The following is a 17,886-nucleotide window of genomic DNA, read 5'->3' on the forward strand; positions in this document are numbered from 1 at the left end:
GCAGACTCGAAGAAATTGGTGGTATCAATAGTAAAACTTCTGAAGTTGCACACATTATTCCAGAAGTTGCACACATTATTCCACTGTCAGTTGCAACAGTTTTCAATGCAACTGAATGAAGAGTATGGAGACTTTATGTATTACTGCAAAGTATATTCGTTAAGTCAAGGGGCATGCATGGAACAGTTTTTCAATTTGAAACCTGCTATTATTGTATTTAAGAGAGCTGCAATGAAATTTATAACATCCAGAAATGATTGCAGACCTTGCATTTTAAGTGGACTTGACTGCACACTGACCATTGCAAGATGTGAAGCAACTTCTGTCTGATTTGATGGGGTTACAAGCATCTGCCAGTAGCAAAATGTGTCAAAGGCTTTAGGAAGACTAAATAGTGCTTCACAACATCAAATTGCGACTGATGAGTGTGGCGTCACAACTTTTTACATTAGATTCGTTCAAGCAGTTGCGGGCAGGCTCATGCACCTGCACAGTTGAGTCGCGTATAAGTAGTATCTTCTCCCGCTTCTGGCTATAGAAGTGAGGCTGTTAGCTGTAGCTGTGTAAGCAGTAGCAGCAAGCAGCCAGATGCCAACCGGAAAAATTTTACTGGCGTGCCCGAGTGTGGGGTGTCCGCCCTGGGTGGCAATTTCAGGTGAGGGGGGGGGGGGGGCACAAAATTTATATTCTTGAGGAAAAAAACCTTGTTTCACAAAGTGCCTAGCATCCAGCACACGTTGGTCTATCAGTTATTAGTATGATTTTGAAACACATCCCTGTTGATTTTTTAACACATTCTAAGTTGATTTCTGAATGAATCATAAGTTGATTTTTGAATGCATGCATAGTGTAAATGATGTCTGTGTCAGAGGAATCCCAGTTGCATCTAGAAATAACCTTTCTTGCAGAAAAAAGGGGATGGGGCTAAACGAGCCTAGCGGAACAAAGCTGAACGGGTGAATGCCAATCGCTGTTTGTTATGTAATTGACTGGGCTTGCAAATGATCAGCTTTGTTATAATTACTAGCAAAAGCCATAGATTCAGACTACCAGAGTGGAAAAAAAACAACAAACAGGAATAACACATAAGAAAGATTACGTATTATCTTCTCGCTGTATCCAAGAAAATGAAAGTTTGACAAAAAAGTTTTGGCCAGATTGTTACACTAGTAAAGGCCAGTTGTACAGTCGCCAGCTAGCAGCCACTTAACTTCAATTCTGGCAGTTGCACGGAAAACACATTTTACGAACATGCAATAATGCCTAACTGGAGAGTAAGCATGGGATAAGTAAACCGGTGATTGTGGCAGGGTTAGTGAAGTTAACCATAGAATCAGTCTTAACACTGACAGGAATAGTTACAGAATTAGTGATAACAAGATTGTTTGCTAGAACGAGGAAGGAGAAGAAATTATGGAGGAATATGACAATTCCAAATTTATACAAAAATTTCATACTTCTACTTTTTGATCTCATGCTTCAGAAGCTGGAGCATATGAATTATATGTGAAACTATTTCCTAACATAAAGTTTTTTGCTTTTAGTGGGTCTAATAGGCATTTGACATTGGTTTCTTTGTGAATTATATTCTGTCATGCTATGAAAATGACCATTTGTGCTAAAACAGCCTCTTTTATTTTGTGTGTGTTACAATTGCTGCAATATTAGACAGGCGTATTTCATTTCATCTAGCAGACAGTGAAAAAATAGATGTAATCAGATCGAGAAATCATTCCAGTCTTGGGTACTGTTTGTATTAACAGCTTTTCAGTATTATACAACGACATTTCAGTTTTTCATGTAGCAAAACATTTGACAAACTTTAATGAGGTAACAGAGTCTTTTGCAGAAAGGAAAGCACGCCATGTAAAGCTGTAGCAAGATTGGAGAAGAAAAAATGCTAGGACTGAAGGAGTGAAGAAATGTGTACTGTCTTACTTGTCTCTTGTATTTATTGTTTTATGTATCCTATATTTAATTTTATGTCACACAAAGCAGCTAGTTATTAGCTAATAGACAATAAAGAGAGCAAATTTTCTGAAGAGTTCTTGTTCTCCCAGTTGCAAATAATCGCATCTGGTATTAACTGTGAGTTGAGGTGTTTTTTTTGTTTGTTTTTTAAAGAAAAAATATAAAAAACAGGTGCTGGTTGTCAAACCAGTCGCATGTGCACTACAAAATGAACATTTTTTGAAAAAATTTTGGTGTACAATCTCAAACTTTTGGGGATGGGGGGAGGGGGGGGGGGTACGGCGGGGGGGGGGTTCCATAATATCAAAGATTCAGGGCAGATGCGTAGAGCAGTCTGAGTTGTTGTGGGGAGAGGAGGGTAGTCTCCATGTGACCCTAGTTTATGTTTAGTGATTTTGGTGTTTCCTACTCGTTTACTGTTCTCATGTCAAATGAAAACAAAATGGATTTCTGTGACCAGGAGCTGTCAAGTGAATTAAAATACATTGACATAATTATGGAGGGTTAAAATGTTATTAGTTTCAGATCTTATTTTATTTCCACCTTTCTGATAGTCAAACATTAATTGCCTTGCATAATAATGAAGTTATTTTTGTCGGTTTTCTAAAGAAATTTGGCTTTTGTTAATCTTTTCCCATGAGTCAGTCAACTTATTTGAAACAAAGTGTTTAATTCCACACTATTGGCTAATTTCAAATGTTCACTGCATTTCAAGTGCATGTTCTCATCATCTAGCACGTGTGGCATTATGCCATAATAAAGAACCAGGCATGAGATAATACAGTACTGGTACTCCAAGAAAATTAACATTCCGTAAACCACACTCAAAAGCTTAAATATCAGGTTGAGGCCTACTTCATTGGGAATCTGGACACGCGAAGCTGCACTATAAGCAGAATTATGCATGTTAGTATGGTTCACGAAATTCTGATACTCTGGGAGTCTCCTCTGATGTCTTGTTTCTTTTATGACATGATGTAAGATCGGCTCCCTGTGTCACCGTAGCTGTGCAAGGGCGGTGACGCCTGTTATCTGGTGGTGCTCTTTGGCAACTGCTGAAATGAATCTGTTTCTAACAGGTCGCATCCCCATTCATGGCACAAATGTGTCTGGCTGCCTCCACAGCTGCCACCCCTCTGTTGAACTCCACAACAGAGGAATATGTTGGTAATGTTCCAATTTCTCCACTTGGCTCTCCATTTACCAGTGTCCACAGCTCCACTCTTATCTCAATATGATGAAATGGCAATATGTAAACTCAAATAACAACAGTGAACTACAAACAATAAATGACAATCACCAAATAAACCAATAGCAACCAGAATACCAACATGCAAAACAAAAATGCTACACACTTATATATCAACCTCATAAAAACGCCATGTGGTACCTTCAAGAAGTGTAGTTTCTGATGCCTTACTGTTAATGAATGCAGAAGAAACTGGAGATGATGATATCCTGACAGCGAACAGAAGTGTTTATTTTACTTGTAGCAATTCTCAGAACTAACAGATCAGATTGCTTCAGTTGTTCAGTGATCATACACGTTTAATTTTCGTGCAAAAGTTGTCACAGCACAGACATTGAGTCATGTTAGCTCCCAATCAGCTAAATTGTTTTATTTCATTTGCAACAGTAGTTACAGTGGAGAAATTCACAGGAGACAGCAGATATACGAGATCAGTTATGCAGTTGTTTAATTTGTAATTAGTAGTTGTTCTGATGTACAAATCTACAGCATCATGAAAAAACGCATAGCCTGTTGAAATATTTACAGAAAGGTTATCGGACTTCACTGTGAAAGCAGAGTTCTGGCTGGCAGGTTCTGAACATAAATATTGCGTAGTAATAATGTGCTGTTATGAACCTCACACTTTTGCACAATTTATTGACACAGTGTTATTGTGTCAGTAATACTGAGTGAGTGAGGACTGCTTGAAGTGTTGTACTGGCTGTTGTACAGTTGTCAGACATTGTTTTTCATATATATTGGGCACATAATGTTTCCAATATTGTATTGTAAAACGTAAGCTTCATTAACACATTTATCAGTCCATCCACGGTACCAATAGGTTTTAAAACGTCACATTCAAAAATGCAATTTTACTGGGTCGTATCTCAGTTTCTATTGATCACAGAGAAAAGGAATCAAATGTATCGGATAGTCCTTAGCGATCATTTGTATACCTATCGGTATAACAAGCATGCTGTAGCTACCCTACAGTACAGGGTCAGAATTTAAACACTACACACTTCCTCCGGCCTGGACAAATTGAGCAAATCGGTTGGCTGTTTTGCGTTAGGTCTGGTCTAGGGGGGAATCTCAGGCAGCTTTCAAAAGCACCATTTGTTCATGGGCACTCCCTGAGAAAACTCTGAAAAACCATGATTTTCGAGTATGAAAAGTACCAATTGAGGGGATGTTCACTTCTATGTAATGGCAGATCATCAAAATTTTTGTCATATGGTCTTAAGATGATATTGTGGGGAAACTTTGAAACATTTTTTGACATCAGTATCCATTACCGAAATCGAGAGGTTGAAATTAACAATACGTACACCCATAAAATATGCAGGTGATGTCCAGTATGAGATATAAATATGATGATGTGAACACCTGGTAAGCATTCTAGGATCATCACCAGGATTCTGAGTTTACCAAACATAGTAATATAACTTAATGATATGCCATCTGTGTTTAATGGGTACTTCACAGGTATGTATTTATGCCTGAAATGATACTGCAGTGGCAAAAAATGGGCTAAAAAGGGTTTTAGCATGCCTGAAAAGAATGTAAAAGACTTCCAAAAATTATGTAAAACTGGAAAGACTGAAAATTCAGTAACCTATTTCTGATAACATTTTTACTCTTACACGATGGAAATCATAAGCTGGGAATTGCGATCACTGAAAAAAGTATCCAGAAAAAAATGCAAAGCAAATCATTTTGTGTTAACCTTGTTTTATGTATACTTAATCATATTTGTTATTTATATGTGTCAAAGTATAGAAATGTGTCGAAATATATAAATAAACTGTCAAAATTTTACTGACCTCTAGATTTTTGTTATATAAGCGGACACATCCTGCTGTAGCAGGGAAAAGAAGGGAACTGGTGGAAAAATTCTCCTGTCGGAGCCCAAAAAAGGCAAATACATTTTTCTTTGAAAGACTCTGACAGGGAAGTGGGGAACCAGCTGCCTTGCTCCCCATCCTGCCTTCGTCACCACAAATTTTGGCATGTGAACATATTTGTGCTGTAAGAGAGTAGCAGAAAGACAGTGACGGTGGAAGAGCGAGAGAGAGAGAGAGGGAGGGAGGGAGGGAGGGAGGGAGGGAGGGAGGGAGGGAGGGGGGGGAGGGGGAGGCGTGTGAGGGTGATGGAGGGAGATGTAACAGTGGGAGCAAAAGAGAGAAGAGACAGTGGAAATGGAAAAAACAAAGATGAGAGGAGACCATACATACATTGGAAGCCCCAGAAGTGTTGAGCTGCCGAGGCATGGTGAAGACAGTAGCAGCGGGATATAAAAACAAAATAAAATGGTGTAAGTGAGAGAGGAGACAGTGTCAGTGGGATATACTGTAAATAAGTGAGAGAGAGACATAGATAGAAATTGGATGTGAGAGGGTGTTGAGTATAAAGGCTTCGGTACACAGAGCTACTGGGGAAAAGAATTTTGAATGCTCTTAGTTAAAAGAGCATGAAAATGTTTGGATGCCAAAATTTTTGATGAAGGAGATCGGATGAGGATTGAGGCAGGTGGTTTCCCAGTTTTCTGTCAGAGTATTTTAAAAAGGAGCACATTTGCCTTTTTCGTGCTGCAGCAGGAGCATATTTCTGCTGGTTTTATTTACTTGAATTAATGAGGTAATTTTTTAATGTTTGGACTTGTGTTGATATGAACTGATAGAACCTTCTCAAGCTTCCAGTGGCATCAAGTGGTTAAATTCCCAGTTTTCCTCACTCGTTGTTCCATGATGTTTTCAGAGATTTAACTTTGGTTGTCGTGGGCACATGGATTGTGCTTTTGAACACCAACATTGGGTGTTCCAAGTTCATTGTACTTCTGAGTGTTCAGAAATGATGCGACCCGTGCGCACATGGTACATGTGCCTCAACATGGTATATACAATTGCAGTGTGCTCCAGCAGCAGTTGTCAGCTGTATCTGGCTGGCATATCCCACTGTTTATGAAATGCACGGGCATTAAATTCATACATTAGCTCTATTAAAATGCACATTTGCTCTCTTGGCCATGTGATAATTATTCTGTTTTGTCTATAAAAAAAAAGCACTCCGTCTTCAGGCCACAAGTGGCCCATCGGGACCATCCGACCGCCGTGTCATCCTCAGTGGAGGATGCGGATAGGAGGGGCGTGCGGTCAGCACACCGCTCTCCTGGTCGTTATGATGGTTTTATTTGACCTGAGCCGCTACTATTCGGTCGAGTAACTCCTCAATTGGCATCACGAGGCTGAGTGCACCCCGAAAAATGGCAACAGCACATGGCGGCTGGATGGTCACCCATCCAAGTGCCGGCCACGCCCGACAGCGCTTAACTTCGGTGACCGCACGGGAACCGGTGTATCCACTGCAGCAAGGCCGTTGCCCCTGTTTTGTCTATAGTATATATAAATAAAAACTTCAAGATCTGTGGACATGTTATAAAGCAAAATAAAAATACCATGTCCAGTCACTAAGGGAATCGGGTTATAAAAGTTGTATTACAAATAGCACGAAACAAATTCTTGCTTGATGATTGTTCCTGTGCAGTAGCACAGTCTTTACAACATGTGAAATAAGTAACTTAAAACAAGAAAGTCCAAAATATCTTATTGCAAATAGTGCAAGCTGTTTTGTAGATTAAGCCAATCGCACAAACTTGCTCCACAGGGAGAGTGCACTTATATCTACATAGCACTGAATATTATAGATTATACTTTTACTAAACTAACAAGAAAGTATCAGAGCCTAGGAGAAATTCTGAAGGCCAATGATTAAAATATTTGGCTGTAATGTGGTGCGAACCAGCAACACATCATTCGCTACCTTACCATTATGTGATGCTACTCATTGTGCTATACTGACAACAACCATTGGATGGCCATACTTTGCATCTTACTGTCTACTGAAAGCTTTAATCATAGATATTTATTAACTGACATTTAATTATAACAAATATCATCAAGAACATTGCATTTCTTATGCATCCTCCTATGCGTTGAAATGGCATACTTTCATAACACACAAGTTACAATAAATTTTTTAACCACTGATATAATGTTTCCCATCATTTCCTTACAACAAATCGTATAATTAATGACCGGTTTTCAAGAGATCATCAATTTTTTAATGCTTAGAAATTGCATATATACATATAGGCTTCAACTGAAAGCCAATATGGTGTCTTGTGAATCTGTACTGAGGAGAGATAGCATGTGTGTTGACATAGGTAGCGTCCTTCCGCCTCATTGGACAATGTTGAAACACACATTCAGAATATCTACCGTGCTAGATACTGCTCTGCCCATTCCGAAAGATTCCCAACGTGCTTTTTCCATGCTATGACATCAGAAACTCACCACGCTCATTGCTCGAATGCACAGTCTATGTGCCAGTGACTTTACATTGTGCAACAGTTTTGTGCAACTGTGCTAAAATACTAATCATTTGCATGTCCAAGCATGTAGTATTTTTCATGCCATTTTGGTGTTTGTTGCATGCCGCCATCATAGTGTTCCAATTTTCTTGGTCAGCAATGTTTTGAGCATCTGGGACATGGCAGGAGATAGTACAGTCCAGCACCAGAGGCACAATTGTCAACTCTTGCAAAGGGTTAATTAATGAGTCAGGATAAATGCTCTACATTGCATAATTTTGTGTCAGAACTACTATTCTGTTTCCCCCTCACACCATATTCTTATTCGCTCTGCAGCTCCTAAGGTGACCCCAGCCCTGTACTGCGTGGACTGGCACAAGATGGCAGCTGCCGACGTCTACAACCTGTGCCGTGCCCTCGGCCACGTCACCTCGAACTGGCACGGCACGGCAGTCCGGCTGGCGCAGCCCGACGCACCCCCGTCAGCGCCCTCTCCCGTCTCGCACCTCTCCTCGCTTCCTGCGACTGCCATCCGGGGCGGCGATGCGGCCTCCTCGAGGACTCCACGTAGAGCACTGTCGACAGAGAGTTTTATGGGGGAGCAATCCACTCCAGGAATGGTCCGCATCCACAGGGCCGGTGCCAGGCTGAGGGTGATGTGTGCGGATGGCAGCTGGCTGGCCTTTGCAAAAGTCACCATCATTGGGAAAAAGCCCATGTCAGCAATTGACTTCTATAATGGTTTCCTGTCAAAAGTGCCTTTGGATGATTGGATGCTCACATGACCGCTGGGCGAAATGGAATACGTATTATTTGTGTAAGTGTACTGTCTTCTGTCTGAAGTGATTTATTCAACCTTTCTCCATACCCTGAGGCAGGATCCTCATTTGTGCATCAGTTTTCAGCTATCTTCACCAAATTTTGCATCCCATATTGAGCTACAGCCAAGAAACTTATCACAAGAGATTTGTCCTGTTAAATTTTCCTGAAGCACTTGTTGCATGAATTCTCAAAAAACAAAATCCACCATTCTTTGTGTAGTAGGGATGACATTTTCAGCTGTATTAATAGGTCTTATTTTCTTTGCGGTCAGTTTTTCTTTGCACCAACTTCAGGCCCCTCTGTGATAAAAGGCAAGCACAAGGATACCAGGTAGTCACCATTATACTTGCAGGTCTAGTAATTTAGTGGTAAAACTCATACTTGGAAACTAAGAGGTCACAGGAATGAATCTGTTGGACCACAAAAATTTTCATTTTGCATTTACGGTTGCCTTCCCCTCTTAGTGACGTGAGGGATTGCCGGGAGGGATTTATGGTTTGGATTCCATGTTATACCATACGTCCTATTTCCCCGATTGGATAACTGGGTTAGGTTAGGGACATACAAGTCGCCAAAGTGGTGTCCAGTAGATAGACTTGCACCTGGTTTTGAGCCAGGAGAAGCAGAAAAGAAGATTCAGTATAGAGGACACTGATTTTTTGCATCCTTCATGAGCTCTATACAGTGAAACCCCTATTTTACATTTTTGTGCAATCTTGAAGTGAAAAATACAAAATGGAGGTAAATGCAGAATCGAGGAAAACATTAAAATCCCGAAAATATGAGCAAAAACGTATGTAATTGACACATATGGTTAAAACTCGGAATCCTCTCCAGTACATCGTATAAAATCTTTATAAGCAAAGGAAATTAAATGTACAATGCAATGTTTATACAATAGTTTAGCTGTAATGAATTTCATCAGTTAGTAAAAAATCACAGATTTGTCACAGCAAGTAAAAACTTGTCAAGAAATTGAAATTAGTATCTGGGCACAAGATAATCGAGCCATTTTCCGACATGCCATCACCACAAATAATACATCAAAACATGCGCTTTTGAGAGATGTTTTCTTTGTACTCGCCCAGAAAAAAAAAGAAATTGATGAACATGGTGAAAAACTGAAAACTGTGAATTAAAGTGAAAGGTATCTGAATCTAAAATATGGAGATGCGTTTTCCTTGCGTAGCCAGCGGCAGTGCAGCGTACCCTGATGATGTGAGCACAGTGACCTCTACTGTATGTTTCCTTGTTCACTGTGCTGAGCAGTCATAGTGGAGCATTCCGCAGTATTGCCAACATGCGGCATTTGCACTTTGAACTCGTCGTTTGCTGTAGTGTAAACACAGCAGGTTTCGCGAAAGCACATATATACATGCAAGTTTTCTTTCACATGTGTTACTTATGTATACCAATGAATGTGAAGTAAAGTTAAGCCTGCTGTGATTTCAGTGTTTCTCTGTCCCAGTAATCGATTACACGCATAACAATGTGTCTGCCATCACATCATATTAAACATCATTGAGGACTGCAACAAAGATAAGCAAGCCATTGCACAATTGTTCACCGAACATGTCGTATTAATTGTGATGCTGCACATAGCAGATGGAATAGCCAACATTGGCTGCAGTTGGTAGAGGCATGATACATTCCAGATCCTGTCCACGTGCTGCGAACAGAACTACTGTAAGTAAAATTAATGCTTGGTAGTGAGGGGTGTACAATGTATAACTATCTAAATTAAACCTAAGTGAAAACTGTGGTCAGTCCATTTGCTACATACTGATCACACCAGCCCTACTTTTGAACAAGTTGCCAAGTGAACTTGCTGTTTATCAGTCTATATGCTAGAGGGTCAAGAAGACTTTTTGCAGTTGTGACATCAACAGTGGTCTGTCAACTATTGATTTTTATGAGCACATGTGAATGACCCCAGTGTGAACCATGTGCTTTTTGATTATTCATTTCCTCTGCAGTGTGTGTGTGTGGGGGGGGGGGGGGGGGGCGTCACAATATGCCTTTTCAAAGCAGCAGCACATTGAAAATATATCACAAACACGTTGACCTTATTAAATGTTGGTTACTAAAGCATCAAAGATATAAGGCTTCAAAAAATATTATCATAACCAAGACGATTGAAAAAACTTATTCGATAATCTGTAGCGAAATGAATAACATTGTGGTTTACTGAGTTAAAGCTAGTAGGTTTGCATCCTGCTACATACTAACATCTTAGCATTGTTAACACATTCTGGGACTTAGTTATGAATCTAATACAGGTATGTTCTGCAATATTCAATCTTATTTAACATTTCCATCTGATCAGAGAACAAAGGATGAAAGAAACATTTGGCTGTCCATTTCTCAATATGTAGTGATTTCTGAGTGTGTGATTAGGCAGAAATATAAGAGGACAGCTTATATTGCTGCAAGTGAAACGATGAGGAATAACATTCATACTCTTCCTTGTCACAGATATTTACACTTTGTGCAACCACAATCAAATTCCTGTAAAGAGTTCTCACTACAGCTGAGATTCTCCAGTTGCTAACATATACAGTGCCGTAATGATTGACAAATCAATAACCTCGTTTCTGATTGCCTTCACTGTGCCACTACATCATGATTATGTCAGTCCCTGCAAAAAGTAGTGTGAAACATAGTTGATCCATATCCCTGAGAAGCCACTGCATTAGTGTGACATCATCATCTTATACAGCTATTGGCTGCAGGTGGAATATAAATATCTGAAATGTCGTAATCTGGCAGTTTTCACCGTATTTCACAGTTTTTAGATTATTTCACTGTGTAGGCTATAAATTTTCATTATTTTCGGGATGATCAGAAAGTGAAAGAACACTCAAAACTGTGTGTTTTAAGGTATAATTTGTGGTAGTAGCGTGTTGGAAAATGACTCCATAACCCCATACGTCATTATCAAAGTGATAAGTCTTTTCAATTACGTATCCTACAATATTACTAGTGGCAAAACTCACTTTTTTCCCTAGTATGTCATATTATATGACAAAATTTTGAATTTTCTTTCTTGTTTGTTTATGGGTTTTGCGATTCGGTTATGTCACTTGATGTTATGAGTGTTGGTACAATTGCTAGGAGGAGAAGAATGAAATTCTCCTACCAACTTCAGTTTATAGCTTCTGTGCATGTTTACAATCCAGCAAATCCAGCACTGTAGGAATTTTGAATGTTTCGTTGGCTAAGGTCTGTAAATTTGTTATGTAGCGAGTTAAACAAACTATGGTGTGGTGGCTGCACTGGCTGGTGGGTGATGTAACAAGTTGCAAGCCATCTGATCAGAGAACAAAGGATGAAAGAAACATTTGGCTGTCCATTTCTCAATATGTAGTGATTTCTGAGTGTGTGATTAGGCAGAAATATAAGAGGACAGCTTATATTGCTGCAAGTGAAACGATGAGGAATAACATTCATACTCTTCCTTGTCACAGATATTTACACTTTGTGCAACCACAATCAAATTCCTGTAAAGAGTTCTCACTACAGCTGAGATTCTCCAGTTGCTAACATATACAGTGCCGTAATGATTGACAAATCAATAACCTCGTTTCTGATTGCCTTCACTGTGCCACTACATCATGATTATGTCAGTCCCTGCAAAAAGTAGTGTGAAACATAGTTGATCCATATCCCTGAGAAGCCACTGCATTAGTGTGACATCATCATCTTATACAGCTATTGGCTGCAGGTGGAATATAAATATCTGAAATGTCGTAATCTGGCAGTTTTCACCGTATTTCACAGTTTTTAGATTATTTCACTGTGTAGGCTATAAATTTTCACTATTTTCGGGATGATCAGAAAGTGAAAGAACACTCAAAACTGTGTGTTTTAAGGTATAATTTGTGGTAGTAGCGTGTTGGAAAATGACTCCATAACCCCATACGTCATTATCAAAGTGATAAGTCTTTTCAATTACGTATCCTACAATATTACTAGTGGCAAAACTCACTTTTTTCCCTAGTATGTCATATTATATGACAAAATTTTGAATTTTCTTTCTTGTTTGTTTATGGGTTTTGCGATTCGGTTATGTCACTTGATGTTATGAGTGTTGGTACAATTGCTAGGAGGAGAAGAATGAAATTCTCCTACCAACTTCAGTTTATAGCTTCTGTGCATGTTTATAATCCAGCAAATCCAGCACTGTAGGAATTTTGAATGTTTCGTTGGCTAAGGTCTGTAAATTTGTTATGTAGCGAGTTAAACAAACTATGGTGTGGTGGCTGCACTGGCTGGTGGGTGATGTAACAAGTTGCAAGCCAATAAGAGCTCACTAGATGAAAATGAAAATGGCCGATGTTTCCTTGATTATAACTGAGCGTATTCTTCAAGACTCAGTGTTTGAATTTAAAATGTTGACAGTCTATATTATTGCTGAATACAATACACTGGAAAGACATGCAAAAAGACAAGACTGAGTTATAAGTGGCACAAGAAAAGTTGGCAACAGGGCCTCTTTGTCACAGATTGACTGAGTTCAGAACACTTTGCATTGACCGTCCTGTTTTTCCATTGCTGCCGTAACTTAGTAGTCATTGTATCATAATTGCATGGTGAAGCTACATCTTTGAAGTTGTGGATTACATTAGCATTTCCTCTCTCATGTCTCCCCTCTTTGCAATGGCCTGAAATATTCCCTTAACTCCACCGCCACTCACAGTGCGAACTGTCTGTCTTTTGTGGCACTTTTAACTTGTTCTGTCACATCAAATGTCAATAAGAAGAAAATAGGATGAAGTCAATTGATACATTGAGTAAGAACATAAAATTTAAGTAAACCCTACTTACTAGGAAGAAATGTAAATAAAATCTTGGAATTTTTAGCATTGACCTTAGGGGTCTTGCACAGGAGCTATGAATTTGTGGCACAGAATTGCAAGAAATGAAAATCAGAGTTCCACTGTAATGATAGTTACCCAGTATCCACATGATCACCAGGTATCATAGAGGGGCCTATGATTACTGAACAATGGATTGGTCACACTGGACCAAGTTATTCAGGCTTACATTACTAGCCTCCAAGGTCACCAGACTAACTGTATGCGATTATTTCTTGTGAGAGTTATAAAAGACTGTTTATGTGCCTCCATTTTCAACAACAGTGAATGAACTGAGACATAGCATAACAGCAGCTGTGGAAGCTGTAATCAAGACATGCTCAATTGAATATCGCATTGACATATGCTGTGCGTCTCAAGGGGGCTATTTTGAACACCTATGAAAAGGTACAAAAAAAACTTTTTCAAAAACATAGACTTGCAAAATTGGATGATTCTTTGTGATACCCCCTGTACATGTCCAGAACCAATTTCTTGTTCAGATATGAGCCATTGTGTCCTACTCATGCCGTCTGTCTGTTGACAATTCAATGTGGTTAACACTCTTTCTTATGCATCGTTCACCCTTACTCCTCTAGGGTTCATAAATTCATGCAAATATACCTTGCCACACGTATGTGACACAAAGTGCTGTGCTGGATGAAATAACACTTGTTGGCACAGTGGTGGGTTCTTATATTTACTTCTGAAGGAGGCTGTGTTGGTACTACAATATGCACAATGTAATGATAGGCATTCAGTAAGTAATGCAATAGATTTTTTTCTCAGCCAGTTTTGGTTGGAAAAATGTGGAATTTGCTGTGGGACATTGTGGCTATTCCTGCTTCGGCCCCTGTAGTTTCATGCAGTTCCAGTCGGTGGCGGTGTTATATGTAGCCTTCAAAATGGCATCTGTAAGAGAGGTGCATTCCAAGCAAAGAGTTTCTTTTGTCAGAAAACCAGAGTATCATAGATATTCATAGGTGTTTGAAGGATGTCTATGGAGACATGGCAGTAAACAAAAGCACTGTGAGCCGTTGGGCGAGGCATTTGTCATCAACACAGAGAGGTTGCACAAACATGTCTGATCTTCTGGATGCCTGCTGGCTGCCTGTAGCTGTGAATCCTGCAATGTTGGAATGCACGGACACTCTCATTTGAGGTGATTGACAGATCAAAATCAGACACCTCACTGCACAGATGGATGTCTCTGTTGGTAGTGCCGACACACTCTTCCATCAGTTGGGGTGTGTGCCCTCTGTGTTCCTTGCCGTCTAACAGAAGACCACAAGAGTAATCAAGACCGTCTGTGTGAAATTGCTTGTATGTTACACGGGGCTGACAATTTTTGGTGAACATTGTCGCTGGTGGCCAAACATGGGTTCATCACTCTGAACAAGAAACAAAATGGCAAACCGTGGGGTGGCGTCACACCACCTCTCCTCCAAAGGAGGTAGTTCAAAGATACACCCTCACCTGGTAAAGTCTTGGCAATGATCTTCTGGGACTGTGAAGGGGTTATTCTGTTTGATGTCTTCCCTCATGGAGCAATGGTCAACACTGCAGAAAATTGAAGAAATGACTTCAGCATGTTCATCACCATGAAAATGCAAACGAACTTCTCCTCCTGCTTGACAACGCAAGGCCTCACACAAGTCTGCATACCCAAGAGGAGCTCACAAAGCTTCATTGGACTGTCCTTCCTCATGCACCCTACAGCCCGGGTCTCACGCATTTCGAATGAAGAATGCACTCCACAGGAAGCAGTATGTGGATGATGGGGAGAATATTGATGCAGAAAGACATTGTCTCTGACATCAACCAGTGGAATGGTACCATGCATGCATGCCCTCTCAGTAAGGTGGCATAAGGCCCTCACATTGAACGGAGATTATGTTGAAAAATAGGGATTTTAGCCAAAAGAGTCAGGGAGAATGTGGTGTATTGTAATCCTGAATAAAACTAACATGCTTTCAGAAAAAAAACTGTGTTGCATTACGTATTGAATGCACCTCGTAGATCACTTTATTACAGGGTGGCACACAAAATGTGTTACCAATTGTTTCTTTCACAATTTATGACGCACATTAGATATCCCGCCGGGATCTCTACAGCAGTACCAGCAGAGCTTGGAAAAACAAATGAGTTACAAAATGATGTTTAATTCACGATACTGCCGCTAGGAGACTAGTAAGCAGCAATTGCTGACAATGGAAGACTGACGACACAGCAACGATCGGCAATTGTGTTACTTTTTCACAAAACGAAAAGCCTTGTTGTGACTCAGAGGTGTTTTCGATAACAGTTTAACATATGATGGGTCTCTTGCAAGAAGATCATCCACAGGTTGTACGATAAATTTGCACAGCAAGGAACAGTATTGGAAGCGAAGCAACCTCGGCCTAAGCCTGTTTGTTCGCCGGAGAATATTGAAGCGGTACGAGTTGCTGTACAGAGAAGTCCCGGGAAATCATGTAGAAAGGCAGCAGTTCAACTGGGAATATCAAAATGCATTCTTAAAAGTGACCTCCATATGTACCCGTACAAGATGACCTGTGCACAGAAGCTCACTGAAGAACACAAGCAGCAGAGACTACTGTTTGCTCAGTGGGCGGAAGGATAGGGAAGAAACTCTCAACAACGTTTCGTTTTCAGACGAGGCGCATTTTCATTTATACAGTGTGGTTAACAAACAAAATGTACGCTTTTGGGCCACTGAAAACCCACAAGTGCTTCGTGAACGACAACATTATGCTCCGAGGATTACAGCGTGGGCAGCAATTTCCAGTCACGGACTTATTGGACCTTTTTTCTTTGAAGAAACTGAAATGCGACCGTTATTTGAGCATGCTTTGCAATAGCTTCATTCCACAGCTTCTTGCTACTGCCTTGCCCTTCAACACGCAGTGGTTCATGCAAGGGCCACATACTGCAAACACTGTGTTGGAGTTTTTACACGAGCATTTCGACGTGCGAATCATTTCACTCAGGTTTCCAGGTCACTTCAATGACCGACAAAATTGTCCCCCCAATAGTCCAGACCTCAATCCATGTGACTTTTTTTCTTTGGGGGTACCTAAAGGAAAAAATTCCCGAAACGTCCACGTGATTTAATGGAGCTCAGAAGACTTATTCTTCAAGCTTGCAGTGAAATTACGGAAGACATCTGCCGTGGGTTAATCACTAACTTGTGTTCGTTTGAATGAAGTTAGGAAACGAAATGGTGGACATATTGAGCATGTGCTGAGTTAGAACAAATCTCCATGGACGGCTCCTCATTGTAGTATATGTTCCTTTCAGATTGTATTGACAATAAAGTTTATATTCAAAAACAAAATGGTAAAACATTTCGTGTGCCACCCTGTATAACTTGAACAAGATGCAGTAAAGGAATGTCATGTGTATTTCTTACTGTCACTGACCACTAACATATCACTTGATTCACTAGAAGATAAGCCTCTTCTCTCAAAGTACAATTGACTGCGAACTTTGCTACGTCATTGTAGTGAGATGCTGTCATCTTCGATGATGATTGCAGACTGCTCTGAGTGGCCCTACTCGCTGATATAAGTAAGCATGCTGCATCGGTGGCAAATGGAATTCTTCAGGGCATGTCTACGGTGATGTGTCTGTCATCGTAGTGTCTGGCAGTGACTATGCTCGTGATTGATCACTCCATATCACTTGTCTCCAGTCATCCTCTTTCCAGTGGCATCACTCTTTAACACCTCGAGTATCGCTTAGCTTTGCCTACAGAATATATGGCTTATGAGGAACTACTCAACCTCTGTACCCCATTGCCATTGCACTGAGCGAAGGTGGCACAGTGGTTAGCACGCGGGACTTGCATTCGGGAGGACAATGGTTCAAACCAGCACTGGCCATTCTGATTCAGGTTTTCCATGATTTCCCTTAATTGCTTAAGCAAATGCCAGGATGGTTCCTTTGAAAGGGCAGTATTTTTGAAATCACTTAACTAAAAAGGAGATATTGCATACATGTATAGCAATGAAGAATAGGTAAAAAACTGTCATCTGTTTTAATAAGACTGGTGTTTCTTTCAGAATGCTGGAGTCTCAGGTGAAGAAATAAGCTGGTTTGTGATAAAACTTTGAGAAGAGAATGTAAGATGACTGTGTGAGTTATGCACTCACAAACTGTACATTTCTAGTCATTCAGCTGGTTATACAGTTTTTTAGCAATAAATACTTTTGACAAAATTTTTTGTTGTAATTTTTATTAGTTCCTAACCTATAGCACAAATTTAAATTTTAAAATGAATGTCATAACTAAATACTTAGGATTAAATGCTCATCACTGTGCCTGAAATTTGACCCACAATTATAAAACCAAAATAATAATATCCCACAGTCACCTGTCTACTGTAGTATCCCAAAGATCATTTCCCCTACTCCTTTATTTTTTTATTTTTGATGACTGCGACTAAAGAATAAGGTCTATAATTTTCTCTGCAGCTCTGTAATCCACTTTTTCAATTAAAAAAATTCTGTATCCTCAGAGCTTTTGTGTGGCTCAGTTATGGAGTGTGATAGTTAAAATTCAGAAGTCCTACCTGAGGTTAGGTTAGCTTAGGTTTGGGTAGTTGACACTAGACACTCTGGTTGTTCCAAAGGTAA

General features: G+C 40.0%; 1 protein-coding gene across 2 annotated transcripts in view; it reads left to right on the plus strand.

The window, feature by feature from the left end:
- Nucleotides 1-17,469, plus strand: part of LOC124719068 (methionyl-tRNA formyltransferase, mitochondrial) — a 58,328-nt gene extending 40,859 nt beyond the window's left edge. The window contains exons 5-6 of one of the 2 annotated variants that reach the window (XM_047244748.1): nucleotides 7,908-8,388; nucleotides 17,314-17,469. In XM_047244748.1, the coding sequence (XP_047100704.1) occupies nucleotides 7,908-8,356 (449 nt within the window). In that variant the 3' untranslated portion in view covers nucleotides 8,357-8,388; nucleotides 17,314-17,469. The remainder of the gene's footprint in view (nucleotides 1-7,907; nucleotides 8,389-17,313) is intronic. The other variant, XM_047244749.1, reaches the window with a different exon arrangement.
- The last annotated feature ends 417 nt before the right edge of the window (nucleotides 17,470-17,886 follow it).

The sequence above is a fragment of the Schistocerca piceifrons genome, chromosome 10 (assembly GCF_021461385.2).
Source record: "Schistocerca piceifrons isolate TAMUIC-IGC-003096 chromosome 10, iqSchPice1.1, whole genome shotgun sequence".
Taxonomy (NCBI): Eukaryota; Metazoa; Arthropoda; class Insecta; order Orthoptera; family Acrididae; genus Schistocerca; species Schistocerca piceifrons.